Source organism: Brienomyrus brachyistius, chromosome 14 (assembly GCF_023856365.1).
Source record: "Brienomyrus brachyistius isolate T26 chromosome 14, BBRACH_0.4, whole genome shotgun sequence".
NCBI classification, from domain to species: Eukaryota; Metazoa; Chordata; class Actinopteri; order Osteoglossiformes; family Mormyridae; genus Brienomyrus; species Brienomyrus brachyistius.
In genome coordinates, this window is record NC_064546.1 from 5,077,409 (window position 1) to 5,097,390 (window position 19,982).

The 19,982-nt window shown below is 42.0% G+C and overlaps 1 protein-coding gene across 2 annotated transcripts in view; it reads left to right on the forward strand.

Moving 5' to 3' along the window:
- The first annotated feature begins 662 nt into the window (after nt 1-662).
- The window catches only part of mipol1 (mirror-image polydactyly 1), a 70,735-nt gene continuing 51,415 nt past the window's right edge, over nt 663-19,982 (forward strand). For both annotated transcript variants that reach the window (XM_048974834.1, XM_048974835.1), the window contains exons 1-2: nt 663-852; nt 6,469-6,542. In XM_048974834.1, coding sequence (XP_048830791.1) covers nt 761-852; nt 6,469-6,542 — 166 coding nt within the window. In that variant the 5' untranslated portion in view covers nt 663-760. The remainder of the gene's footprint in view (nt 853-6,468; nt 6,543-19,982) is intronic.

Sequence of the window (19,982 nt, forward strand, 5' to 3'; positions counted from 1 at the left end):
TAACTACATTTTACTGGTAAGTGCTCGATCGACGCTTCCTCTAAAAGTACTGTATCATCTGTTTTCCAGAAATATTTACTGCATTACTAAGCAGGCACCTGGCCCAGAAGTACAGCCTTTTTACTTCGTAGACGAAAGTATGGTGATTCGTTCTTTGTCAACTTTTAAAAACGGAACGGCACAAAAAGAGTAACCTCCTTAAACGCTAAACTCGCTTGATACAAAGTAGTTTGGCCACTGGATAACAATTTATGATTTGCGCAATTTAACGAGCTGTTGCATGAAACTTAAAACGTATAAACAGATCAAGAAAAATGAACTTTACTAACATTAACAGGACCAATACTTCAAAATATAATATCATGTTTAAACTATTATTCACTACAGTACTGCTTCTATTCGCAGCCCCTTTTGACTGAAGTCCCGCACTACGTGGCTGTGCGGCTTGAAAGCATAAAACCGCAACAGGGTAAAGATCAGTGAACCAGGCGTACGTCATACTGGCTTTCAGTGTATGGCGGATCGCAGTTTACACTGAATGCTCCGATCAATAATTGCAAGTTAGTTACAAAGATCGCCATTTTAATGCTCTTTGTAACGGTGCCCATTTACACGATAAGCTGCACGCGTGGTCACATGACCTGGAAGTAGTCTCGCGTGCCTGTTGCTGGGGGGACCGGAGACGCGCGGCATTGTTTCAGAATAACATCAAATGGCGATTTACAGCCCAAAGCAGTGCAATTCATAACAGTATTAAATAATGGACATCAAAAGTAAGGTGAATGACGTCCAAAATGCCCTCAAAAGAGCCAAGCAGAAAATGTCTAGCCTACAAAATGAACTTTTAGAGAGGTAGGTAGGCGAACTTTATTTTTGATACCTCGAATATCCGTGTAAATTGTTTATACCGAGTTGTCTTGATATTGTATAGCGAATGTGTCGCCATAGGTAGTAAAGTTTAAAAATTTAATTCGAGAATCTTTCTATTATGGTATAATTCTGTAATCGACTACTTAAAGCGATTGGTTGTACGTTTTCTCTTAAAATAGTTTGAAATATTTTTCATAAGATTGTAAAAAAAAAAGCTCTATTATGTGTATACATTTATTGAAGTTGTTTTATGAACTATTTGGCTGTCTTAAAAATATCGCCGTCAATTGAACGTAGTGACTGGTTTTATTTGTTTTGTTTCTTAAAATTTAGGCATGTGGCATCGAAAGACCAATGTCTGCTTACTCTTCAATATTTCTATTTTTAGTGTCTTAATAAGGACTTTCATATACACCGTAGCCATGTGCTGGTTATCATTGTTTCATCACGCTGGCATATTTTGGCCTGATTCCTGTCTTATGAAAGTAGTACGTGTGGTCCTGGTCCGATTTGTAATATAACAACATGCACTTTTGATTCATACATAACTATGCTGAAAGGTTTGCAGAACAGTTGGACCTGGGATTCTGCTTGTCCTCCACCTTGTCTTGCACTTTTGGACTTGCTATGGTTGTCGCATTGTTGCGACCCCTCTATACTGAGCTATCACACTTTATCCGCTGCATTATTGTAATCTGATACACTCTCAGCTGCTGGGACTTGCAGGAACTGGAGCTCCATGTGTCTTGGTTGCTGGTCGCATTTTAATTTAAATGGTCGATAAAGCAGCTGATTTATGTCCCCACCAGGAGTTGCTCCGGAATTTGATAATGACTGGCAGGTCTGCTCTCTCTAGGTGCGTCTGTACGCCTGTCATTTTCTCTGGTCTGTGTGTTTCTAAAAATAAAATAAGAATAAGAATGCCTTGTCATTGTACAGCGTACAATGAAATTTGTTATGCTATTCCAGGGAAAATGCAGTGAAACAAGTAAAGACAATAAATAGTGTATATACAAAAGAAATTAATGTGTATGTACTGAGGAATTTACAAGGATTAAAAAAAGACTGGATGAGGCATAAAGTGGAAAGAGGCATGACCATGAAGCAATGAGTGCAATAAGTCAAGAGTAATAGCAGGTCAGAGAATATGACAGTAGTGCAAAAAAGACAGTGGCACAAGAGTACATGGCAGTTTGTTATGGACAATACAACAAACAGGACTGATAACTGCTGGTTCAGCAGGGCTACAGCTCTTGGGCAGGAGCTGTTGCTCAGTCTTGAGCTGTGGACCGGGATGGTACTGTATGGTCTGCCTGATGGCAAGAGGGTAAAACAGATGATTATAGGGGCGGGTGTGGTCTCTGCTGATACTGGTTGCTCAACGAATAAATGAAAGGGAACAGATGAATCAACATTTTGAAAGTGAAGGCCTTCCATGGGCCTTAGATTAAACATTTATTTGCTATCTAGTATGGATGCAGGATTGTGTTATGGTGTATCAGTGGGGAGCACGCTTTCCTCACACCGCCGAGGTTAGGGGTTTGAATGCCATCTCCATTGTATGCACGTCCCCATATTGTGCCTATTTCTTCCAGCAGTCCAACGACATGCAGTGTGAACATGGGTATGTGTGCCATGCAATGGAGTGGAGTATGGAGTATGCCCCAGGGTGTACTCCGGCATTCCTGTGCTGCCTGAGGGTCTCTAGACCTCCTGTGACCCTGATCACGATAAGCTGCTCCAAGATGGATAGTTTCTGTACAGAAATAGGTTTTCTCTAACTCTTTATAGGTAACGACTTCAGGTTCATGCTACTATTTTCCAGCACTGTTAATATAATAGCTTGGTATGTGGCAACCCGGAGAATGAATGGCTGCAAGTGCAGATATTTAAAGAAAAGCCACTAAAAAAATCCACATTGAGAAACACAGCAAAACAAGTGGTCTGTAAACCCATGGAAAACCCCACCTCACTGTGCAAATGCCAGCCCCTCAGACTCCAGAATTCACCCAGCTGACCCTATTTATAACTTAATAGCAATTAGTCTAATCAGAGCCAGATGGGTTTCATTAATTAAGGCATCTGTGGGCACAGGGCATGTGATCAATTGCCATGGAAATGCAAAAGATCACCATAACCCAAGATCAAAAGAGCAGCCAACCCCCCCCCCCTCGCTCCCCACCCCGTGCCACTGCTGTCTTCCTGCCAACTTAGACTTTGCTAACTCTGTTTCCCATCGACAGCTTTGTTTACAATTTTGTAAACAGTTTCTCTGAAATTTCTGGTTGTGAGGAATTATTTCCCAGCCTGAGCAGACCTTGTACCAAGTTGATAGTGCCCTGGATTTAGGAGCAGGATTGTGACATTACAGCTATTGAGCTCACTTGAGGAACGCAGAAGAATGCGACTAAAAGCAGACTATGGCACAGAGATATTCATTTATGGAATAAACACAGACAGTTAAGCCTTTCAGTTCTGTAGGATGAAAGTGTTTACTGATTTTTCTAAGATATGGAAAGTATATGTGCATTGAAGGATGCTGAGAAGGAGGTACAGAGGAAACACCTAATTTGCCATCTTGGGGAAGATTGAAAATGCAGATTGAAATGAAAATCCCAGGCAACTTCAGATTTGATCACATAATACTGTGGGGATTACGTCTGTAAACGTGCAATTCACAGATACCAAACAGAGCTGACCTAATGTCTGGTCGTTTTACCATTGTTTGAGCAGTTCGGTAACATTTAAGTTACTCAGAATTTCTATAACTTCTAACCAGTGTGTTTCCCCCATATTCATGTAATTTTATTCTGTTCACTTAGTGTGTTGGTACTTTGCTGATGTGGGATCAGTCTTCCTGCTACCTACAGTAACAGTAGCTTTTAGGCAAAGTATATGCTTTTACATTCAGTGGTTCGCTGGGAACAAAGTGAGCAATTCCTGGGTCCAAAGAAGAAAAACACATGATGCCCCCCCCCCAGTCAGTGTAGTACACATAAAGTTCCAAACATCCATTACCATTTTAAAATACCATTTTGCTAAAGTAGCGATTTGCTTACCTTTAAGTACCATTAATACTACCAGAAATGTGTTTTGCCCATTTTGAGGACAGTAGTACATGTGTGCATTGTGTATTCATGTGGAATTCTCTAAAGATCAGACACATAAAGTAGCTCTACAACTTTCAGTCTGTCCCTAGAAATAAAAGTACTAAAACTTAAACAGAAATCAATATATAAAAACTAAATAGAGATATATGTAATAAAAAACTAACGAAACCACATTTCTAACCACAAATTAACTAAAACTAATCTGGATTGCAAATGAAAATTGAAAATAAAATTAAATGAAATACTACTTTAAAATTTCTAAACTGTAATAACCCTGCTTCAAACATTTTTTGTCCTCCTTCAAAATGTTTTCATTTTGTGAAAGTATTTTTCTATTGTAAAATCCAGCTGAACCTGCAGGAGAGCGCCCCCCCCCCCCTCCCCCCAGCTGGCGTTCCCTTTGGATGCGGAGTGATGCCAGTTATGTTTTTTTCATTTCTCTGAGATATTATTTGACAGCATGACTCACACCTCAGCCACTATCTGATCTACAGGACCTTGGAAGAGCTGCACTACCAGCTGGGACATTTGGGATGGTGCCAGGCATCAGTTTAAGAATAAAAGGTTACAGAACATGAAAAGGCACGCTAATAGTTCCAGAAAAGAGAGAAAGGACATGAGGAATATTTTTATAGGCTTTTGTACTTTGCCTTATACTTAAATTATATACTTATATTTTTGTATATAACTTATATATGTTCAAATGCATTGTTTTTTGTATATTGCCACAAATTTGTAGTTTGTACTTGGATCAGATTATGTCTGCTGAAAATCTGCACAAATTATTAATTTATTATTAATAAATGGCTTTTATATAAGGGTGGCATGGTGGTGCAGTGGTCAGCACTGTTGTCTCACAGCTCAGGAACCGGGGTTTGAGTCTCCGGCTGGCCACCATGTGTGTGGAGTTTGCATGTTCTCCCTGTGTCGTCGTGGGGTTTCCTCCAGGTACTCTGTTTCCCCCCGCAATCCAAAAGCATGCTGAGGCTGATTGAAGTTATCAAGTTGCCCGTAGGTGTAGTGTGAATGGTGCGCGTGTCTATGTGTCTTGTGATGGGTTGGTGCCCCATCCTAGTCTGTTTCCTGCCTTGCGCCCATAGCTACTGGAATAGGCTCTAGACCCCCCCCCCAGAACCTTCAACAGGGCAAACAGTTTCAGAAATTGGATGGATAAATTGACAGACAGATGGCCTTTTATGTAAATGTTTATAATGTGTTCACAAAAGGTTTGGTCTTTTGTTATTTCCTTGGAGATGTACTGAAACCTTTTTGTGATGGGCCTGAAATTCCATAACCTTTTAAACTCTTTTGAAGCCTGAACTGAAACTGAATCAATGGAAAATGTAATTTTCTACAGCATAGTTTTTATCAACTACAATGACTTTTGGCACAAGAGATGAGACAGCAGGCATGAAACGCTGCACCTAACAATTCCTGTTCTTTCCTTCCTCTTACGCTTGTAGTGTTTGCCGCCTAAGGGCTGCCTTGTAACAGGCAGTGGAGCAGGAGCAGGTGGCCTCAAGTGGGTCCTTCTCTATGTAGACTTGGTAACTTTAGTTGAGTTTCAGGAGGTTATCTGGCTTTCTGGTAGACGTAGTACAGGATGAATAGGTTGGAACCTAGAGTGACTATGTTGGTCTTATGAAACTATAGCAAAGTTTATGTCCCATTTTTTAAGTCCTCTATACTTAAATCCATCCATCTTCTATGACTGATTATCCAATACAGACAGGTGGTGTCTCTCTCTCATCAATTGCTATACATTATTGTAAAGCACATTGACAGTGTTGTACAAATAAAATATATCCATCTTACGGGGGGCTGGAACCTGTCCCAGGCAGCTCAGGGCCCAGGCTGGAGTGTCCTCTGGACAGGGGACCAGTCAATTGCATGGGAAAACGCTCATGATACATTCAGACACACAGGCATGCACTATGGACAATTTACAAACGCCAGTTAGCCTAACTCCATGTGTTTGGAATGTGGAAGGGAACCAGCACTACACACGTGCAATGGCCAGGACAGATTCATACCAACTCGGGAGGTGTGTAAAAGTTGCTTCTTACTGCACCCACTAGGTGGAGTTGTTGGATTAGTTTTTGGCGTTAAAAGTTAATTGGACGTATTTTTTTAGAAAGTAATTTGCTTGCAGTTTAAAACAACTCACTAATAAAAAATGGTACTGGAGCGGATGGTAATTAATAACGAAAGAAGAAATGACAATTTGAACATGCCGCACTGCCGTGTTTTCCGAGCGGTAGTGATAATGGCTATGAGGCCGTTCTTAAACGGTGGCCTCTTTTCCGGATTGAAGCAGGTCTGGACGCTTGGCGTATTCTGGGGTCCGCTCATGTGCTCCATGAGAAATTGTGAGGTTTAAGTAGACATGACCATACCCCCGTCTTTCTTTGTGGTTTTTGTAATGCACAGACGACGAAAGTCTGCGTTCTGGTACACTTCTAACTGTGCCTCCTTCTCCTTGATCCAGGGAGGCCTTCCACGAGAGCGAGGAGGAACCGCGCTGCACGGAAATTAAGGGATCGCTTTTTGATATTTATGGAGGTGAGTGTGAAGCGGACTCTGCAGTTGCGTGTTTCCCCGGGAGACTGTGTCTATGACGTCGTCTAGACTTTGGATCTCGGCAGCTCTCACGTTTTGACGTCACTTTTGCTTCAGTCGGCCGATTCCAGGTGACGGGATACAGGTTAGTCGTGACGTTGCCAGTCTGGGCCGGCCCGTGGCACAGGCAATATAAGCAAATGCTAAGGGCGCCATCCATCCAGGGGGCGCCACAAACGGAGGAAGAAAAAAAGTGTAACATTCCAACATATTCTTAAAACTAGTTAGGTAGGTATTAATGTGTCTTAATGTGAAAAGAACAAGCCCACGTGAATTTACCTGCTTAGCAAAGCCTATTAATTAGTAGTAGTAGTGATTATGATGATAATAATAATAATAATAATAATAATAATGATAGGTAATTTTCCTATGAGGCCACCGCGCCGCCCGCCTGCCTGCCCTGTAACTCCCCTCAATAACGAACACGAACACAAGTTGATCTCTGATCACGGGCATTTATTCGCATATCCATCCAGTCGAGCATGCCGTGAGAACTGGATAAAATAAAGCACATAAATCATAAAACGAATCAGTAAAAACACAGGCATTTTCCTAAAAGTAACCAAACACAAACCAAAATACAGCTCGCTCACGCCATTAACTTGCAAATTGCAAAATGGACATAAAATCTCGTTCCTCATTGGCCGCGTTAATTCCAGACGAGTTAAAGAAAACTTATGACTGCAACTTATACAATAACTATAAACTCCATGAATATTGACACTATAACTTAAAACACTTTCTCAGCCGCATAACAAATGCTGCACTTAACTGAGCAAAACGAAAATGTTATCAACAAAACTGACCAGACCCCAACCCAAACGCAAGATTAGTTCCGCTATAGAAATACTAGAAAGATACTTTCAAACATATGCCTTTAATTATAATTATGTTAGTTACTAAATTCTTCATTTAAATAAAATAATGCTGCGATTTCAGTTTAAATTATTCTTATATTTGAATTCAATAAACTCAGGGCCGGTCGATCTTACAGGAGACATAGGCGGCCACCTAGGGCGCCAACTTGTTAGGGGACGCCGACTTCCCAGTCAGTTTCCTTATGCCTGGGAGGGAGGGCGCCTGCGCTGATGTTCGCCTATGGCGCCTCATTGGCTAGGACCGTTACTGTTGACACTGTTGACAATTAATACATTTTTTAAGTGCATTTAAAATAACCGTGCACGTGATGTATTTAACTCTTGGTTTTGGTTTTATCCGGCAAAGGTGCTTGGATTTCAGACATTTTGGTGTCATCTGTGTTCGTAATAAAATCACGTGGCTCAAACTTGTTATACTTCCATTATCAGAACTTTAATAGCCTATTAAAAGCAGAAATGTCCACGACGGGTAAGCTATTGATCAAGTTCCCTATTTGCTTATCACATCAAATACTGTATGTATCATTTATATATAATTTAATATATTTATGTGTGTTTAATTACATTACAATGTACATAATTTACATTTTTCTTTCTGTTTCCTTTCCCGCATGTTTAGATACATAGTGAATAGAACATAATAATTTGGTTTTAGAAATCTTTTACGAACTTTTTTGTGCCATTGCCGGTCGACATTCATCCCGCTGCTAACTCCCGCGAGCTTTCTTGATAATAATAGTAGAATTCAGCTCTTCACGTCCATTAAAACTGTAAGTTGCATAAACGTTAAAATTTATTCGTGTCTGAAAAATAAAACGCTTATATTAGCATATACCTGTCCTGTCAATCAGTTTCAATGAGGATTGGAAAATACTCTTTGTATCCACATGAGGGCGCACCTATCTTTCAAACGACGCTTTTCTTTCAGAATCCAAGGCTGCTGAATTAATATCTTGCGACGTAAGGACCGGCCTGCTTTTCCCCCATTGCAACCGGTGCTTCATGTGTAATGGAGATAAAAAACGACTTAACATGTTAAGTTTTATCTCATTACATGTAACGTATCACATACAACAGATCAAGTTAGTTTTATATGCTATGTTATGTTTCCTGGTTGGTGGCTTGGTGGTTAGCCCTGTTGCCTCACACCTCTAGGGCTGTGGGTTAGGATCACACCACCTGTGCTCTGTGTGTGGAGTTTGCATGCTCTCCCTGTTTTGTGGTCCGGTCTCCTCCCACAGTACTTGACATGCAGTTAAGCTTAACAGTGTCTCTGAAATGCTTGTAGTGAATGTTTGGGTCCTGCGATGGGCTGGCATCCTATCCAAGGTGTACCAGCCTGTGCTCTGTGCTGTCTGGGGTCGGTTTCACTTCCCCCGTTCAGAATTATAAGTTAGTTAGATGAAACTTGCACTTTATTTAAATTTGTTGCACTCTCATATCAGGTAAAGGCCTATACACAGTGTATAATCGTGTAACCTGTCTGGCAGTGCATCCCTTTGGCTGATCCTTTACACGCTTTTATGATATGCCAATTTTTTTCCCTTCCTATATGGAGATGTATGCATGACTAAATACAGTATATTATGTTTTATGATATCATCAACAGCATTTGTAATGCATTTGTTGGTAAGATTCTGTTTAATTCATAAGATGATTGGTTTAAGTGTGAATTTTCTGTCATTAACTAAGTAGATGGCAAGCTCTCCACGTCAGCTCTGCCCCCCCCAGTACGTGGGAACATCCTGGTGCACTGCTGCCAGCCCAGTGTGTCCGGGAGGGGGCGGGGCCCTGCGGAGCAGCAGCAGGATGTGACTGCTGTGTGTCCTGGAAGATGGGCCCGGGGCCCGGGGCCCGGGGCCAAGGTGTGGCTGTTTGGTGCTGTGGCTGCTGCCTTTCCGCTCGCTGTGCTGCTTACCTTCCATCCCACAGTCCCAGCTAGGCCCAAAGATCTCCGGACATTTAGGGGCCAGGCCCTCTGCTCACGTGCAGGGCTGGGAGTCACCCTGCCCTCATCTCCCATGATGCTCCGATCCAGGAATCCCCAGGCTGTCAGTAAATATCACCCTGGCCCTTTTGCTGCGGGCTGCTCTTACAGTCATTTTATTATTGTCATAGTTGGTCCTTCAGTTACTCTTATTTGAGTGTATTTCTAGATAACAATCTAAAAAAGTTTTGTGGCAGTAGTTTTGGTTTCTTTAAAGATCTGATAAAACAAACAGTAAGTGGATGCCGTGAAGGTGCTGTGTGAAGGTTCCTGTGTACACAGAACCAGCCAGAGCAGCATCCCTGCTATGCTGCCGGCTCGCACGGCGCCCGCCGGAGCATTCAGCTGAAGCAGCGCCTGGCCGCTCACACTTGCTTCGTCTGGCTCGTGGCTTTATTCACTTCACAGTCATTAACTCTGTTTCCCCCCCACCCCAGCCCCATCGCGGTCTGCACGTACGCGCAGCCTGGGCGGCTCCCGCCCGCTGCCACTGGCCGCTTCTCATCAGTGGGCCAGCGAATAAATTCTTAATCCCCTTTAAAACAAGAAACACTTTAGCATGTGGATCTCTGTCTGTTTAATAAGTCCTAAAATCACAGCCGCCGGTTTCCGTCGTAGCTGTTTTATGACATGAGGATTATTTTAATATTGGATTTTGATACGTGTTCCGTCTATAGCGAGCCGTACCCACAGAGGGACACGGCTGATTACAGCGTATCTTTGTCCCTCTGTAAAGACAGAGGTGCGCTATGGAGCATGCCGACACATTACGGCCCCCACGACATCCACGTGTCCTGACGAATTTGTCCTAGAAGTGTAGTTTCAGTCAAGGCCAGGGAATAAGCGGACAGCACTTGGAGTAAATCTGTATCAGTTACTGACCTGTAGCACTGGCTGTTCTGGCCTACTGGGAGTCTGTTAGAATGTAACGTGACGCATGACATCACACACGTGATGTGGATGGCTGCATATGGAACTTTCTACTCACAGTATCTCACTGTAACCATGTTGTTTGCCTGTATTCTGTGACTGAATCTGAGAGGTTACTTTTACAGAGGGCTGTGTAGTATCCTTATTACCAGGGGCTCCCGAATCGTGCCCGGGGGCTGTAATGTCGCCCTCTGTCGTGATGGAGCCAGCCCGCTATCCCCACTGGCCTCAGGTGCGTTCCACCTGTTCCAATGTGTCTTGTAGTCAGTCTTTGAAGTCACAATTCAAAGCCTAATCCACCCATGACTGACAAATTACCGGCGTGTGGACGTTCCCTACGGAGTCCCGACGGGCCAAAAATGCCACCGTTTCCAAACGGCTTTGTTCGTAGCAGGTGGATCAGCCTCTGCCTTCAACCCCCCCCAGGCAGGAAGTGGGCTGTTTACTCCCGTCGGATCAGTGATGCAAGCGGCAGCTGGTGGCGGTGCACGGGCAGTCGTGTGGCCCCCACCCTGGCGCGCACGCACACACACACACACACGCACGCACGCAGGGGCCGGCGGGGCACTTCAGAGGGCACGCGGCGCGCTCCCGCCACTGTTCGGCTTCCTTGTAGGTCCCATTGAACTCCCAAATCCCCGGAATTGGGGGACCATGCAGCCTACCCCGCTGTCCCACTCCCTAAGTGGGTGGTCCGGGCCCCCCACCCCCCCACACTGCCGTGTGGTCTCGCCCCATGCTCTGGGCACACAGACAGAAAGATTCCTCAGTCTCTGCGCTGCTTTGTCTGCTCGTGTTGGTTTAAGGAATAGACACAGGCTGAGTGCTGTTAGTGCTGGGACTGGCTGGCTATGCAGATATAGAGAACAAAGGACAGCACACACACACACACACACACACACACATGCTCTCCACTGCTCACAAACATGGCCCCCGAATGTAGTGTGACATAGTATTGAACCACAGTCATGGTGTGCAGGCACTTCCGATGCTAACCTGAACCTTAGCATAAACATGTCTGAAATGACAGGCCCAGTATTGTTGCCCGTTAAGCTTAAAAATTCTCGATATTCTGTATTTTATTAGCTGGCTCTTGACATAATTTGGCGAGGTAATTATAGATTACTGGAAATAAAAATCTGAAGCTAGCTGCAGGTCAACAATTAATAATGGTTGTAATTACACAATAGAAATATAGTGTAGTTTCTCGCTGGAAGATGAAAGGTGACCAGAAGATGTTCATAACCAGTAGCTGTGAAGTCAACTGAAATCTATACAGAGAGATTCTTCTCTTGGAATGTCCCAGTGGATCAGGGCTGAGACGCCCTCAGGTTTCAGTGGTAATAAAGATGTGGGGAAAATACTCCAGTTGTATAGATTCTATGCCTCCGCTCTGCCTTTTGGTGAGAGGAGAATCTTGCCCCAGGAAGCGTTCCTGGAACCCGAATGCTACGTGATAATCAGCTGTGGTCGATCGCGGCTCCCGGTGACTGTGAATTGGAGCAGAACGCAAATAGGGCTGTAACCGGGGAACGGGCTCGGAGGATGTTTGTAGAGGGAGGCGTTCACACAACACAGATACTGTCACGTCCTTAAGCGTCTGTTAGTGGCCTTAATGTAGTGAATTTGGTTTGAAACTGGTATTTATGGTAGACTGTACATGAAGCCGTATCTCCTTTCAATGGCGTTTCAAACGCATTTTCCAGAATTCTGCCAGATTGATACCTACCTGTGATATTTGCTTTTTGAGCTACTCGTGATTTTATGATATATCCACCCATGCATGTTTTGTACCTGCTTTTCCTATTCAGGCTCGTGGGGGGTCCAGGGCCTATTCCAGAGGCTACATACGCAAGGCAGGGAACAACCTAGGATGTGGCACCAACCCATCACATGGCACACTAACACGGCGGTCACCCGCACGGCGGTCACCCCCACATTCGCACCTATGGACGAGTTTGTAACTCCAATCAGCCTCGGCATGTTTTTGCAGTGTGGCGGGAAACTGGAGACCCTGGAGGAATTCTCACGGCGACACGGGAAGAACATGCGAACTCCACACACACAGAGCCAGGGCAGAGACTCGACCCAGATCCCAAAGGTGTGAGACAACAGTGCTGACCACCGTGCTGCCTCCATTTTATGATATATGACATGATATATCATGTCATGTATCATATCATGCCTGTGGCTCTTATGAGTTAGTACTCCAACATGTGACTGTCAAAATCACCATTTTCCTTACAAGAGTTACATGGTCTTTCCATTTCAGGATACTTATGTGTCAGTTTAGTAATGTTAGTTATGGTGGAATGCATGCATTGGTTTTTATGGTGTTTGGGAATTCTCATTATATTTGGAAGCCTTTTGTGGCAGATGAAGGATTCTGTGAAATGGGTGTGTGCTTTTGATCCAGGTGTCTGCTTCCTTGGGACATTTTTTTTAAGCCCGAAGAAGGTGTTAAGCTAATAGAACACCTCCCACACGTAGATCTTTGGTGTTTTCTCAGCAGTGGCACCATTCAGATGAAGTGAAACCTGCAGAGCTTTGTACATATGGATGGTGTACTTTCAGTATTATTTTCTTTTCCCCTCCTCACCTGCCTATGAGGCCCCTCCCCACATCCCGGATGCGTCTGACTCTGATACTGGTACAGGTCATCCAGGTTCTACGTGAGAGTAGCTACAATATTTACTGCTGGTCTGACTTTAAACTCCGCGCCCTTTGACCTGGTCCCACAGAGCTGTGTAAGGGGCAGGTTTAAGCCTGTGCATTGCATTCTGCCCCATAATTGTGCTCCGTTTCGCTCCTGTCCCATGCAGTGTTCAGTGAAGGGGATTAACCCTGACAAAGAGAAACATGTCATCTGTGAATCATGGTGACACTGAAACAGTCAGCGCTTACCTGCCTGCAAGGCTGGACTTTTTCTTTATCAGTCAGCTAATCAGCCATTCGTTGGTGTTGCTGCTGCCCTGATGCAAATGTTTTATGACGGGCAGTTGTAGCTCTAAGAATTACCCTAACGCTGGGGTCTGTCCCATAACCTTTGGCCTTGGAATTTCCATGTCTGCTGCCGAATGACAGTTTTCCTCTTTTTTTTTTTTTCTTTTCTGGCTCCCAGTGTGTGGCTCGCATTCCTTCAGGTCTCGCTAGTGTTAGGGGAGCGCGCAAGGCCACCGTACGTGCTCCCGGCCTTATTGCCGAGATCGTTCATGAATGATAGTCCAGTCCCAGCATTTCATACTGCTGCCTCAGCCCGATGTGATTATTTACAGTGTGATTACAGTGCTGATCCTGCAACCATTTGTTACCTTCTAATAGATAAAACAAATTCTTAACTAAATAAGGTGCCACTGTCACTGCAATTGTTTTGTTTCTTAATATAATATACTGCAGATTTAGCTACATTTTTAGCCACTTCCTTGCATTGTGGGAGTGTGTGACAGGCCAGACCAGAAATGGCAAAGCGTTGCTCTTGGTGCCGCACATTACTGTGTGTGACTTTGTGAACCTAGAGATTAAACTTTGAAAACAACCAAGGTTTCAAATGGTTAAGGTGAGAAGGTGGTGAAAGCAGTCTTTCTGGATCTAAGCTGTGAGACGGTCTCGCACTGTCCCCGCCCCTTTGCTCGATTGATTGATGCCAAAGACGTCCCACTTTGTGTGTGTGTGTGTGTGTGTGTGTGTGTGTGTGTGTGTGTGTCTTGCGCAAGGTAGCCGCACACAATGAGACCATGTGTAATTCTTCCCAAAAAGCCTTTCTTCATGTTTTGTCACCTTGATCTGGCATTCCGAACGTCCAGCATAACATGAATGTTCTCCATTTATCTGAAAATGATCTGCTCAGTTGTGCCAGTCAGTCTCTATCTGTATATATGCTTTTTTTCTGTGTGCTTTTACCATGATAAACCTTTACATTTTGTGTATCAGAAATCTTCATTACTAAATTTTAACTATATCCTCAACTGCTCCAAATCTATACTTATTCAGTTGAGCTTTTTCTTAGGAAAACATCTTTATTTTTTATCTGATGCTGTAATTTAAGTCACTGTTGTTATGGATATTTCTAATACAGCCTTTCTTCCTTGTTCTTGAACCCACTGATCCTGTCTGAATTATCTCATATTTTATCGATATTCACCTCCAAAAGCCTCCCGCTCTTCCCCTCCCACCAACCCCCAAAACAAAAGCAAGTCTCTGCATGCTGCAGCCACAGAAGTTTCTTGTCTGACTGTACATGAGGTCAGACTTCATCTGCAGCTTTTGGTTCAGTTCATACCTTGCAGAGCAGCTTCTGCCCAGTAACCATGTGCCTCCGTCACTGGCATCAGAACCAGGGGAGTGAAGAGATCCTGTGGCCTTAATCCTCATAAATGAGTCATTCAGTACATGTATGTGCGATGCATGCATCTCCATCGACCCTAAACTATACCCCATGTCTTTGCTACCAAATCACATTGCATTACGTTTATGTGTTTCCATCTGTTTAATTTAGTGGTACATATAGTGCAGTGTGTTCAGTTATAGGAAGAGAGAATAATTTTCAAAATTTACATCTATTTATGTAGTGTATACTTTTCTCCAAAGCAGTGTACAAATGAGGCAAGGAGGCTTATACCAAATATATTGTATGTGTAGTAAATTTATTATTTTATGCTTATATAGTTTAAAAACAATATTCTTTTTGGTAGCACTTTATTTAAAGCACTCGTGTATAATGCATTATAGATACCTTTGTAATACATTACAATGCACTCATAAAGTATTATAAACACAGCATTAACACACACACACATAAAAAGTCATGACACATTGTAGCCACGTTTATTGCACATTTTGAATGCTCTATGAAGCTCTCATCTATAATGCATTACAATGTTTGGTATAAGAATTAAGGATGCTCTGTACCGCATTATGGAGGTATCTATAATGCATTATGATTACTGCTTTAAGCAGAATGTTGCCTTTTTTGTCATGCCATTGTATTCTTATTACATTATTCAAAGTTGCATTAAGTTGATTTGCAGGGATTGTGTTTGGAACAGATGCTGCAGGTAAAGCTATTAATCAAAATGAAGCTACGAGTCTATAGGCTGTGTAATTTGACGTGTAGTCCTTGTCAAAAACAAGCTTCTCCGGCTTAATTACCGGTTCCAGATAGAAGGCATTTAAAAGTCTGTTGTGGCTGTGCAGCACTACGACATCGCTGGGCAAAGCGACACTTAACTTCTGATTGGCCGGTTGGGGCTAAGATGTTGATCTGTAGTTATATTTGTTCAGCTCTGGGGAAAAAAATAAGAGACCACTCTATCTTTTTTTAAAAATCTGCATTTTAAAATCCTGCTTTAATGCTAGCAGAAGGCTGCACTGCACGACAGGCTGCTGCTTCCAGGCTCAGAGTTTCTAAGACAGCAGCTCATAAGAACAAGGTGAAGCCAGAGACACTGGCAATAACCAAAAAACCAACCAGGTGGAGGGCAGAAGCAACTTTCTAATACCAGAGATGACTGTCAACTTATCCGTTAGTGCCTCATAAATCATAGGATGACCTCTAGTGATCTTCAAAAGGAATGAGAAACATTAAGTGCAGGTGTGAAGTGCACTGCTAGGACAGTTTGTATCGGGCTCCTATAAGCAGGACTGAAGTCCCACAAAGCAAGGAAGCAATGAGAATGAGAAACAGGGAATAACCAGACTGGAGTTTGTAAAACAATGTCTGCTCTACACAGACACATACGCAAAAATTGGGAAATGAGTTTTTTTTCCCCATAGCTGTATAAATAAATAACAAATAATTCCAGGTAGTTCTTACCCCAGGTAGCGTTACATCCAGTGCATTCGAAGTAATTACTTGTGATGTGATGTAGTTCAAATAAGCACATAACGAGATACTGGTTATATTAATTATAAATCCGATTTATCTGTACTGTATTTGCTCACTTGTTAGCTTAGCCGATAAGAAAGATTTGTCTTTGGTCGTACAACACTATTAAAAATTAAACAAGCTCTTTAGTATCTATTATGAAGGGGTTTTGAAGCAAAATAATTTGAATAGACTAGAGTTCTTGTAATGAACATGCATGAAATGGTTTAGCTGCCTAAGGACAACTACAGCCGTATTGAGCCAAATTCAGCATTATAACACTGTATCTCAGATGTGTATCTTGTTCCTAAAGTACATAGCTGTCTAATACATATAGATGAGTGATTACCCTATAGTTGCTATATCGCTAATGTAATCAAGCAGGGTTTACGATTCAGCGTTTGTGGATTTCACTCATTTTCAGGGAAAAGTCAAACATCAGGCCACTTTAAGTTCTGGATGTTTGTTTATATTTATTCAGATTATACCCCCACCACCCCCCCATCCCCCCACCCCCCCGAGTTATACCCTCCCCTTGTATGTTGTGCTTGGATTTATGATGTCAAGATCTGAAGCATCTATAATCTGTCTGAAAGATCTGTAATCTTTTTATTCGTAATCAGTCACGGATCTGTATTTTATGGTGTCGTTATAGAAGCTTGCGGATTTTGGGATCATTAATATTGCTTTTTTTAAAATAAATTTTGTGTGTCTGTAAGGAGGACGAAAAGTTACTGTCACACAAAATTTACTTTTTTATTATCTTAAACTTTTCATTATTCTGCTTCAGGAAGCCTGGTTGTTTTCTTGATTTTCAATTTTGACAAGTTGATTAATGCAACTCTCCTCTCCGGATTCCTGTGAAATCCAGTCTAACTGGTCCAGTTTTTTTTACTTTCTCTAGGCAAATATAGTGAACGTAAATAACCGTTCGCATGTTTTCCTTCAAGTTGCATTACAGATTGTAATTGATTATCAATGAACCCTTAATTACCCTAAGACACGACATACTTATTTGTTTGTTTGTTTGTTGTATTGACGCCTGAAATTCAGTTGTATTGACACAAAAATGGAGTCAGATCTAAAATGAAATATTTCCTCTGCTTATGCCATTTCCTGGAAAGGCTTAGAGCTATTTATGCTTTTTTTGAAAACTCACATTAAAACCGATTGTGAAGATATGGTTCAAAAAAACACCCGTTTGCTATGGACCTGTCTGACTCCAGTTCAGATGGCCTATGGATATCATTAGTCCTTATCAAGGACAGCAAGGCAGTAACTAAAATTAAGAAAGAAGCACTTCCTTTCCTGAGAGTGAGATTTGGGTGATAAGTTATGCAGGGCCCGATCCCCGCGAGTCTGCGGGGGGGCTGAGGATTACCGAGTCATTCACTTTGTGCAGCTGCCATGTCTAACCGCTGAAGGGCGGCTTCTCGCCCGCCGGCGCCCAAATCGGGGAGATCCGCGGAAAATGAGCCACTCGTCCTCTCTGGCTTCTGGGGGTCACACTGCCAGTCCTCTATTGGAGGCTGCTTGGAGAACAGGGGTTTGGTGTGATCTCCGCAGGGTCAAACCAACCATTCAAATGGACCGCTGGATATCTTACAATTATAACTGCAATATGGGGTGGATGAAATTTTCTGGAGACAATTACTGATAGAACTGGTAAAACAAAAATTAGACTTGAACAGATTGTGAAAAGAGGCACCTTTCTTCATATTTTCATTCAAAAAACATTTCTTTGGGTGGTTGGCAGTTCGGAGGCTAAAGTATAATGATGTCACTGAGTTCATACCCAATCCATGTAGAGGAGCCTTGGAGAGACATTCCTGAGTGTTACACATCCTGCCATTGGTTGCATAAGTTCAGAAATAACTGAGCAGAAATGACAAAGGGTGCATTTAGCTCAACACTCTACTCCCCCCCACCCATCCTCTGTCTTTGATCAGCTGACATATACTTCAGCGTAATCTTTGTCCTTTATTAATCTTAAAGGAATGGTTAATATTCTACAAGGCAGAATCAATATTTGTCATTTAGAGGTATGTAAGTCAACATATATTTCTGACTCCCTCTTAAGATTAAGAGCATACTGGTGTCGAGTGAAAACTGTAACTAAGAGGTGTAAAGTTCAGCCTTGTGATACAAAGGCTTAGACTCTTAGGTCTTAGGAGTGTCTGTCACACAAGCAGAGGAGTTTTTTTTTTATTAAGCATCATATGCTCCTCCCAGTATAAATATGTGTGTGTGTGTGTATATGTATATATATATATATATATATATATATATATAATGTATGTATGTATATGTGTGTATATATATATGTGTGTGTGTGTGTGTGTGTGTGTATATATATAATATATATGTATGTATATATGTATGTGTGTGTGTGTGTGTGTGTGTGTGTGTGTGTGTGTGTGTGTGTGTGTGTGTAAACATGTTAACTCTCTCACACACACACATACATACTCATAATATATATGAGTATAGTAGTACTGTAGTTTCTTCTATTGATTTTTGGTTATTCACCTCCAAATAAACCTCTTTGTTCTTATAGTTTGTTTCCTTGTTCAGTTGAAGGTACTTGGCAGAGAGAAAATTATTCAAATTTGCATTGTGAGGATGATCCTGTCCGTTACCGGATCTTAAAAGTACCTTTATATAGTATTTGTTGTTGATTATTGCTGTTATTGGTTTTTCCCCAAGACATAATTTAAATTGAATGCTGGAAGTTGTTCCTCTATTTCAGAAATTGCAAAGAAAGGTAAATGTTTTGCTTGTTGTAAAGCAAAGGGCTGATGGTTTTTGTTTTACTTTTGCTTTAAACTATATTATTTTGAAAATGTCAAATATGATCTCACTGGAACACACGTAAAGCGTCATTCCAGAATTCCAATTACTTTGGCATTTTGAAAAATCATTGTGTAGCGGTCAAAAATTTAATCAAAGTACGACAGCTGCCAATATAAGTCTGTGAAAGAGGTAAGGTTTATGCAGAGTGCGCCAATATGCATATCTCTCGGAACATAGGCTTCAATTATCAAACTTTAAAGATTAAACATTAAAGGATGCAGACTTTTTCCCTCCAAGGGATACAGTCTACATTTCCAGTGTAAAATTCTGTTTACATGCGTAGACAAATTCTGCGTCCATGTTTTCCAGAACAAGCTGTAAGTGTGGTGCACAATTAAACCTGGTTCAGGTTTCTCTCCAGATTAATGTCCGAATCAAAATTCATAAAGAATCAGGAAGACGTGAAGCCTGAGCTGGAGGATTCGCGGGGATTTTCGGCGAAGCCCATTTAATCAGGATAACACAGTTATTAATATTCATAAAGTCAGCTGGAATACAAATGACAGGCTGCGGAATCTTGAAACTTTCACTGCACAAATTTATTAAATGCAGCTTAAAAAATTAATGGAATTTGATTTATATTACAGGGAAATGAAAACCCAGTATTGGCTGACTGAAATTAGAACGGGACATTTCTTTTTGAAGAGTTTCGTCTTTGACAGACTTCAAAGGCATTTTCGATGAATGCAATGCATGAATGGTCATTTAAAAGGATTTGAAGACATTACACTGCAGTAATTGTACATGAATAGTAAGTAGTCTACAGAGGCAATTAGCTCAAAGTCTACAAGGCTGGAATATGAAAATCTCAGAAAGACTGTAAAGGACAAAGAAAAGTGAAGAAAGTTTGAGAAGAGGGGGATTAAGTGGTT